The sequence below is a fragment of the Pseudorasbora parva genome, chromosome 6, assembly GCF_024679245.1.
Source record: "Pseudorasbora parva isolate DD20220531a chromosome 6, ASM2467924v1, whole genome shotgun sequence".
Classification (NCBI taxonomy): Eukaryota; Metazoa; Chordata; class Actinopteri; order Cypriniformes; family Gobionidae; genus Pseudorasbora; species Pseudorasbora parva.
Genome location: NC_090177.1, coordinates 21,905,067 through 21,914,985, shown reverse-complemented (window position 1 = coordinate 21,914,985; position 9,919 = coordinate 21,905,067). Strand labels below are relative to the sequence as shown.

The window sequence follows — 9,919 nt, the reverse complement described above, 5'->3', positions numbered from 1 at the left end:
AAATCCTCCAATTTATCATGCTCAATAGTCTTTAGATTATTTTTGCACTGTAAAACAACAGGATTAAAGAGTAGGCCTATTATTTTACAATAAATTACTGTAATCGGAAATTTACTGTGAAATGAATGCACAATGGGTAACTTTCCTACAAACTACTGTTAATCAACAGGAAAAGGATGCTGACATCATAGTAACTTCCTGCACTTGTTTCACTGTGAATTAACCATGCCACTGTAAGAAATTATATTGTTTAGTACTGTAATTGTTTTGAAGTCACCATAATGGTGATCAGTGTTCCATTTGCTTGGGATTTCGGACCTTGTATATTCATATTAAAATTTCTGATCTAGCTAAGTCATAAGTGTGAAAAAGGCTAGAATATAAAATAAGCTATTTGGCTGATTCTAAGTAAGTCAAACTATACTGCCATTTCAGGACTAATGCAAACCTCATGATGACAAGCATAAAACTGACTTATCACATTGATTTAGATTATTTATTGGTGTCAGGGATTCTGAATGAGAGAGGACCCAGGCACAGAATGAACAATATGAGACTTTATTAACAAGACTATAGAAAGGGCACGAAAAGGAGATACGAGTGAAATTTCAGACAGCAGGGCAGGGAACACGACACGATGAGAGGCAGGGAGGATGACCCCTGAAACCAGTTTAAGGAGACAACAGACTTGGGGACATCTTGGGAGGCAACACCAGGCAGGATGAGGGGAAAAACCAGGCAGGAACACAAGGAACCCGAAGCTTGATGCTTACTCTCAGAAGTAGCTCCAGTATTGACTGCTTGGCAAAGAGTGGTTTAGTCAGTTAGACAAAACTAAAGCAAACAAAACTTTAATAACTAGATCTAGCAAAGAGAAAATTAACAAATACCAAATTCTAAAAATAAAATAAAATAAATAAATAAAAATATTTTTAAAAAAATCACTGGAACTTAAAAACAAAATTAAACAAGACTGCAATTGTACAAGGGACTAGAGATACATAATAAATAATAATAATAATATATATATAATATATAATAATATTAATAAATAATAAATAATATTAGCTAGCAAACAAATAAAAAACAAGATAGACACCAAAAAATAAGGCTTGAAAGAACTAGATAAAAAAAATAAAACTAGCACTAGACTTGAGAAAAAATTCAGGAAAAAAACCCCACTAGATTTTATCAAAAGGATATCAGACAATGAAACCTAACTCTAGCAGAGAACTGCACATACACACAACAAATGCAACAAACCAGTGAAGACATGAGGGAAAGGAGCACAATATAAAGAGACAAGGGCACACAAGGATCAGGTGAGCACAATTAGTGACACAATTAGCACAATTAGTGTGGTAACAGCAAACAAGGAGGCGGAGCAAGCGGTGGACATGGCACACACAAACAAAGACACACAGCCATGTGCTCAAGCACAATACAAACAAAGAAACATTAAACAGACAAAACAGACAAGACTGTCAGGGCAGGATCCTGACAATTGGCCCTATGTTCAGTGTACACACCAAGTTTCATTAGAAGAAAGAGAATTATAACATAATTATAACATAAACTAATAAATGAATAATAATAATAGAGTTTTCATAAAGCAAAATTCTGTCACCTGCCCATTACCCATTATATTTTAGTGAATTTTTCTGACACTTATGTCTATGCACAACTTCTCCCTGGTCTTTAAAAATGACTGAATGGTCAAATTTAGCATTCTTATGTAAATATATTAATATTTTGTAATATTCTGTAACTATAATTAAAATCTGACTAATTTTCATTATAAATTTGTTATAAATCAATATCTCAGCAAAATGTTAAGGCGTTTCTAAACAAAATGCGACTTTCTGTTATAAAACAAGGCATTGATTTCATATAGGACACTGGGACTTAAAGCATGTTTATCAGGCATTTTAGGAGATACAACAAGGTAGAATAGTTTAGAGTTTCAGCAGAAGTCAGCTTAACGGCTTTTTTTAGTTTGTACTGTCCTTAAGGGAAATCATTTAATTTTCATTTTTTTTCAATACTAAATTTACATTGATATGAATGTGAAACTTAAATGATTACAAGATTGATAATATAAGCTTAATTTCATATTAATTCCAGATTCCAGATTTCATATTTGAAAAAAACAATTACATGTTCGTATAACAAAAGAAAATTACATTCCAATTTGTCATTAATCAATTAAAAAACTTCCTTCCATAACCTCTTTGTAGGCTAGCCTATATTTAGAGTGGCAAAAATATGTCTAGTTGCAAATAACAAAATTAACAATTTACATCTTTATCTTTGTTAAACTTGGATAGAAAATGTTTAGCGGGGAAAAATTGTGCAATATCTTAAAATAATAATATATAACCGCGCGCGCGCGTGCACACACACACACACACACACACACACACACACATAGTTTTGTTTTAATTTTATCTATTCATAAGTCTTCTCTGATGAAATATATGGCTAATCAACTTATACATATTTATCAAATAACTACGTTAACTAAATTAAACCAAATAACTTTGGCACTTTGTACAAAAAAAAAGGTTTCTAAAATATCAAGTTATGAAGTTTTTTCTTCATGGCATATGCTCTAGTCTAGTCTAGTAGTATGTTGCCTGGTCTACGGTCGCTTGCTTCACGCGGGTAAGTGCTTATCCTTCGACGTCATTTCCGCTGCAGTTCACGTTGTTGTTGTTATCGTCTATGGTTGATGTGAGTAAAAGTAGATTGAACCTATAATAGAAATAAGTTATGTGCCACTTAAATTATTTAACGAATGAAATACCATAAAAGCGTTTTCGTCACAAATTACACAAAACGCCGTATTACATCTATCAGCTTTGGAAAACGTAATTTTATAAGTACTGAAATGCCCCTTTACGAGAGTTAGCTCGCTTGCCGGTATTACATGGCAACCGTCAAAGCTGACAACTGACAGATGGCTTTTTTCTGCACGTTCAGTTACAAATAACCCACCAAAGAGGTATATAAGTTACCAATATTTAGTTTAATTAATTAAAATGAAAAGATAATTATTTTCTCAGGTGTTTTTATTTACATTTGTGAATATTGCTTAATTTGATTTAATCATCTTCGTGCATTAAAGTATTTTAACATTTATGTTTTTAGAATGATCAAGAGTTTGCCCCAAGATGTTCAAGCACAGCTGCGCTCTGGTGTTGCTATCTTCTCATTGCAACAATGTGTGGAGGAGCTCATATTAAACAGTGTTGATGCTGGAGCAACATGTGTCGCTGTCAAAATAGACATAGAAGCCTGCAAGCTGCAGGTGATCGACAATGGCTCAGGAATGTGCCGGGAGGACATGGAGAAAGTGGGATTGCGATACAACACGAGCAAATGCAGCTCGCTGGAGGATCTGGATAATCTCAGATTTTATGGGTTTAGAGGGGAAGCCATTTCCAGTATTGTCTCCCTTGCAGAAATGGTGGAAATGTCATCTAGGACTAAGCTGTCAGTGAAAACATACGTTAAAACCTTTAATGAAGCAAATGCATCAGATGTTTTGGAAGCTCAAACTGTTCGTCCCTCCGCAGGGACGACTGTGTCAGTCCACAATCTTTTCCACAACATGCCAGTCCGAAGAAAGAGAATGGATGCTGTTTTAGAAACCGAGCGCATCCGTCAGAGAGTGGAGGCCATATCTCTGATGCACCCATCTGTGTCATTTACAGTGAAAAAAGAAAATTCGGCTCACATGATGGTGCAGCTCTCTAAAACCAGCAGTACCTATTACAGGTTTGTTCAGATTCATGGCTTGAATCGAGCCCAAAAGCTCGGAGAAGTAAGTTACGTCCATGAGCAGTTTGAAATGACTGGTCATATCGGCCGTGAGGGTCACTACAATAACAGCTTGCAATTCCTTTTTGTAAATGGGAGACTTCTTCTGAAGACACAAATCCATAAAACACTCAACAGCCTTCTGAAGAGAGTAAGCAGTGCCGCGAGACAAAACAACAGCCCGACCGCATATCCTTTAACATCGAGTCCCAAACAAAAGGGTGGGTGTGATGTCCATGGCGTCTATGTCTTAAATATCAAATGCCATTACTCAGAGTATGACATATGCCTTGAACCAGCCAAGTCCTTGATAGAGTTCAAAGACTGGGATAATGTGCTCATCTGCATTGAAGAAGGAGTAAAAGCATTTCTTACTAAGGAAAATCTGGTGACAGACTTTTCTACGAATGTTGATGGTCTACCACGCAGTCCAGTGAAGCATGCAAAGACTCCTGTGGCAGAACAAAACCTCAGTCCTGAGCAAACATGTGAAGCATTGCCTGAGAAAAAGGATAATGTAAGTAGTTTGGACATCTCTGGTGGTGTTCAAATGTTGGAGCAAGTGTCGATAAACAGCGAAACCATCCCCAGTGAAGAATCAGATGCTGAAAAAGCTCTTCAGTGTGGCGATTTGCCTTTGCAGACAACATGTGCAGTTGCTGCAGAAATGAATAACAATAGCAAAGAAGATGAAAATGCAGTTTATCCAAATACAAGCCATAACGATTTGCCAGTTAATGTTAACAACAAAAATAACAACAACATTAATGCGATGGGAAGCAAAAAACACAAGATTTCAATTCTGGATGTGAAAGGAGCACAGGATAGTTTAAAAAAGTTCTCCTCTCTAAAAAAGAGAAAGTTGCCATTAAATGACATTGAAGAAGACAAACATGTTTTTTATGGTACCAGCTCAAAGACTTGCAGAACTGCACCATGCCGTAAATTAACTCTGTCTTTTGAAACAGGATCTCTTGACAAGTTCAAAAGGTTGTTTGGGAAAGATGCTGAAAAAACAACCAGAATCCAGAATCCTCCACCAGAACCGTCTAGACAATCCAAAGACTGCTTTGTAGAATCTAGTTTGTGCTTCCATGATTTAGACAAGCCCTTATCGAGGAACATTTCAGGTGCTCCATATAGTTCTAAATGTTATGTAGAATCTTCACCATGGAGCAAGGGAGAACAAATATCATTGGCTGCTAAATGTTCTCAATTAAAACATGACAAAATGGCATTCAAAGAGGTCAGCAGAGATACAGACCTTCTTACTATGGAAACGTTATCTTTTCCAGTTGTACATGACTCGCACTTTGATGAAAAGTCCTGTGAATTAGAAAAAAGCCTTTTAGAAGATGTTTTATTTGGATCCTCTGGAACTGTTGGTTCACTTGTCCATGATTCTACAAAAGACTTTCCTGTCTTTGCTCAGATTGAGCCGGACACAACAATACCTTCCTCCATTTTAGAAGACTCACACCCCTGCAACAAAAATGTGACCCCCTTTTTGGGAATTGTGAACAGTGTTAATGAAGACAGCGTAACCTCTTTGCATGATCCTCTGTGCAGCAACACAGGAAATGAATGTCAGACTACAAATGAAGGTATTGAAAGAATCCCAATGTCCAACAGCTGGCTGCCTCATTATGACAGTTGCTTAGGAAAGCTGGTTTACATAAACCAAGTAACAGGGCTCAGCAAATACGAGACTCCTCCTGTGGAGGAGACTCAAGTGCCATGTACCACAGATGTCACTAATATGGCAGTCAGTGTTATTTCAAGAACAGGTGGGAGAAATTCAGTGAGACATATTTGGATCACTAATGTACAGATATTTATATTATAATCAGCTTGTCTTTGCTCATAGGATTTGAGTACAGGTGTTATCCATTTCACACAGACATTGTACTTCCCTTTCTGCCCAAGCCCAGAGCAGAAAGAGCACTTAATTCAGGGACAGACAGCAGAGGTACAGCTCTAGATTGACAGCAGGACTGAAATCAGCTTTTTAGTGCACATTAACTAATTGTTTTTCTTGTTACTCTTTTAAGAGGATGCCCAAGGTTCATTGTCGACTTTATTCTCAGAGTGGAGTAACCCAGTGTTCATACGGCCACCAGAGGTATAAAGACTACTGGTTTAATAAATTAAATCATATAAGCATTTTAATACATTGAATGAATGTATTAAATGCAATGCATTAAAAAAATATTCGGATTAATTTTGTTCTCACTATTAATTATTCTGAAAAGGTTGCTGTGGATGTAACCAGTGGTCAAGCTGAGGGTCTTGCTGTAAAAATACACAATATTCTTTTCCCTTACCGGTTTACCAAAAATATGATCCACACAATGAGAGTAAGTATTACACATCTACTCTTTTTTTGTGCACTGAGGAACTGACACTTACACTGATGAAAATGAATATAAGATTTATTTATTTTTTACCTCAGGTCATCAATCAAGTGGACAAGAAGTTCCTTGCTTGTTTGATAAATACAACAGAGAAGGATATGGCTGAAAGCAGTACAAATGAAGGTGCCATGGCCAGAACATCATTACATTAAATAGTGTGATAATGTCCTAAACATTTGTCATTGCCTTTTACCTGCAGGAAATCTCCTAGTGTTGGTTGATCAACATGCTGCCCATGAAAGAGTTCGACTGGAGGGGTTAGTAACAGGTAAATGGTAATTATTTAAGGGTTAAAGGGAAAGTTCATCAAATTACCCCATGATTTACTCTCCCTCAAACCATCTTAGGTGTATATGGCATTCTATATGATTATTTTTATAATGGATTTGTGGAATTGTGGGCTCCCATTTGCTGCCATAATAAAGCTTGGATTAGCCAGTTTTTTTTTTGTTTTTTTTTTAAATGTAACTGTGATTGTATTTGTCTGAAAAAAAGAATGTCATATACACCTAGGATGGCTTTAGGGTGAATAAATCATGGTCTAAATTTCATTTTTTGGTGAAATAACCCTTAAATTACCAAAATAGCATGTTAGAATGGTTTCTGAAGGATCATGTGACACTGAAGAAGAGTAATATTGCTGCTAAAAATACATCTTTGCTATCACAGGAATATATCACATTTAAAAGTATATTAAAATAGGAAAAACAGAGATTCTTGATATTTGTAAAAACGAAAACAAAAAAATAAAACAAATGTAGCCTTTGCGAACATAAATGTATTTCATAAACATTTCGGAATCTTAACAACCCTAGATTTATTTGAAGATTAGAACAAAACAAAGTCCATGTAAAAGCATTAAAAAAAGGCTAATAAACTGTAAGAGGTGCATATGGATTCAATGTATTTTTCCCCACACTGCTTGTTTGATGTAGACTCCTATGAGGATGACCCAGACATACCTGGAAAAAAGAGGCTATGTTCTTCAAGTGTTACCCCACCGTTGGAAATTAATGTAACTGAGGAGGAATTGAGACTTCTGAGGTCAGTGCAGCTGTTTGAACATTCCTGATCTCATAGTCATCTCCTCTTAAACATGCATGTGTGTTCAATTAGTTCTGCACCTTTGCCGAAACAAAACGCCATAAATCTTTCTTTTGTTCTTGAAGGTCATGTCAGGCTTTCCTGAGGGGTCTTGCTTTAGATGTAAGGCTCCCAAAGAGTGAGTCACTGAATGTGTTGTTGGAGAGACTTCCTACGTGTTTCATAGAAAAAGAAAGCACAGAGCTCCGCCGTGGAAGGCGGTCAGTAATTAAAACCATAGCAGAGGTCAGACTCGGTTCTTATTTCATTTAATATTTTTAATTTCAAATTAATTTTAATTAACCCTTACATGTATATTTTATTCTGTAGGACTACCTGCGAGAACACATTGAGGTGAGCTGGCATGTCCATACGTGATTTGCAGTTTTGGGTAGATTGCTTACAGATTGTAGTCTATTGCTGAATACAAATTACAAAAAAATTGTAGTTAGTAATGCAATCTAATACATTACTCTTTTTAAGTAATATAATCTGACTGCTTTTTAAGACTACTTTTTGCCTAATTTGATTATAACATTGATTTGGATAGTACAATCTTGTACCATATTAATAAAAAATACAAAGAGAAAAAAATAATAACATGAAGTGCATTGAAAATTACATTACATTAGGATTTCCCAAGCTAGCATTTGGGAAGGATCTGAGGAGGCATTGTAAATCGAAAAGCTACAAAATTAATTAAATCACACAAATTTTAAATTAATAGAAGTAATTTTTAAAATAAAAAATATCAAAATAAAACTTTACCAAAAAGATTAAATATTTTATTTGTTTATGATTTGTGGCCTTTCAGTTCTTCACATAATTAAAGACCTCATTCACAGCATCGCAATATTTGATTTTTAACGGGAAAGACGGCGAGGAATAGACATAAATCTCTTCAGTATGTTGTACTGTTAATGTGTTTTTGGATTGTTCTGCAGGCGAAACACTGCAAAAATATCTTACCAAGAAATGTCATTAGACAAAAAAAAAAACAACAACAACTCCAGACAACATGTGCTGTGGAAAATTATAAAAGATCTAGGAGCTTTATCCTGCTTTTTATAGCAGATGCCATGGAAAATATGGTCAGTTGATTCCTCACAACCTTGGCTCTCATACCTGTCATGACACTGCTCTGAATAAGGTCTATAGTCATCCTGACTGGCCAGTGTGTGTGACACTGGCAGTGTGTGACTTTCTGAACAAATGTAAGCAAATGAAAAGAAAATTTAAAAGATAAAAAAGTGAATATGAATTCTGAATAATTGACGTACATTTTGTGAATGTTAAGTAATAATGTGTTCAATAAATTATGTGGGTTTTTTCACACATAATATAATCCAATTCCAAGTATTTCATTTTTGGAATCTAATTACATAATCTAGATTACATGTAATCAGTTACTACCCAGCACTAGATACTACTGTATCTAATATGTGAACAAAATGGGATGTTTTTTGAGCTTGAACAGGATATACAGCATATTTATGAAATATATATAATTATTTTTTAATTTATTTTTTACTCATATTGCAGCTTCTTCGCTCAACAGGAAGAGTGAGAGGAACACTGCCTCTGACAGTACACAATGTTCTCGCTTCACAAGCTTGTCATGGTTAGTTATAAATCCATCACTGAGTTTAACTTAAATATATTCTATTTATTAACTGTTATTGGGAACACGGAAACAGTCTCTCATCCCCCCATTTACAAAAGACGCCACAATGCGTCTAAACATTTTTGTGTACATTTAACAATTGTCCAATTTTATTTGGTACTTTTAACTATGTAGGCAATAGTTTTTTCAAAATATTCTAGTTTAAATTGAATTTAATTTGTTTATTTGCCTTATTTCTCTCTAACAGGAGCAATTAAGTTCAATGATATTTTGAGTAAAGAGGAGTGCTGTAGTCTGGTGAGCTCGCTCTCCTCTTGTCATCTTCCTTTCCAATGTGCTCATGGAAGACCTTCCATGGTTCCTCTGGCAGATCTTCACCACTTAGAAGATCAACAGGTATATTTCAACAGAATCACTTTATTTGACAGTGTCCTTGTTACATATGTTACATGCACTTACCATAGTTATAACAGTACATTTTGCATAATTACATGCAACTAACCCTTAACCAAACCCTAATCGTATCCTAGCTCATGTAGTTATTTAATATAAGCATGTAGTTAGTTAATATAACTCAGTACTTAAATATATGATACACTATAACATTGACACTATAAAATAAAGTATATTCGTTTTAACTAACAAATTTAGTTTGCTTTGGAATATCATAAAAGCTGAGGATAAGCATAGCATTATCAGGCATAACCCATAGCCTGATTGTTTTTTGTTGTTGTTGTTGTTGTTGTTGTTTTTTCTAATATTTTATATGTTTATTTTTTATATCCACACAGGATCTTCCCAAACCAAATTTGAGGAAATTGAGAAGGATGTACAAGTCATGGCAGCTTTATGGAAAAGATCAATCTCTTGCACAAAACAAAGAATGAATTTATAAACAAAAAACCTCCTGCACTTCACCGTTTTTGAATTAAATTATTTATTTTAGAGTTTGCCTGCTTCTGTGTATTGCTGGACT

General features: G+C 35.1%; 1 protein-coding gene across 5 annotated transcripts; it reads left to right on the top strand.

The window, feature by feature from the left end:
* The first annotated feature begins 2,684 nt into the window (after positions 1-2,684).
* Positions 2,685-9,890, top strand: mlh3 (mutL homolog 3 (E. coli)). Of its 5 annotated transcripts, none has more exons than XM_067446190.1 (13): positions 2,685-2,733; positions 3,151-5,609; positions 5,690-5,791; positions 5,874-5,944; positions 6,075-6,179; positions 6,275-6,359; positions 6,436-6,504; positions 7,172-7,280; positions 7,406-7,565; positions 7,650-7,673; positions 8,862-8,940; positions 9,191-9,339; positions 9,735-9,890. In XM_067446190.1, exons 2-13 carry the CDS (start codon positions 3,152-3,154, stop codon positions 9,828-9,830), a joined length of 3,507 nt encoding a protein of 1,168 aa, XP_067302291.1. In that variant the 5' UTR covers positions 2,685-2,733; position 3,151; the 3' UTR covers positions 9,831-9,890. The 5 variants fall into 5 exon arrangements, 4 of the variants coding, with proteins under 4 accessions (XP_067302291.1, XP_067302290.1, XP_067302293.1 ...); XR_010905335.1 differs by lacking the exon at positions 9,735-9,890 and adding an exon at positions 8,264-8,533 and having other exon boundaries at positions 2,706-3,004; positions 9,191-9,249; XM_067446189.1 differs by having other exon boundaries at positions 2,706-3,004.
* Positions 9,891-9,919: the final 29 nt, after the last annotated feature.

Excerpts from the sequence above, each read along its gene's own strand:
- mlh3 (XM_067446190.1), top strand. The coding sequence starts at position 3,152 with ATGATCAAGAGTTTGCCCCAAGATGTTCAAGCACAGCTGCGCTCTGGT. Across the intron at positions 6,360-6,435 it reads TGAAAGCAGTACAAATGAAG|GAAATCTCCTAGTGTTGGTT; the intron begins GTGCCATGGCCA and ends TTTTACCTGCAG. Across the intron at positions 7,281-7,405 it reads GAGGAATTGAGACTTCTGAG|GTCATGTCAGGCTTTCCTGA; the intron begins GTCAGTGCAGCT and ends TTGTTCTTGAAG.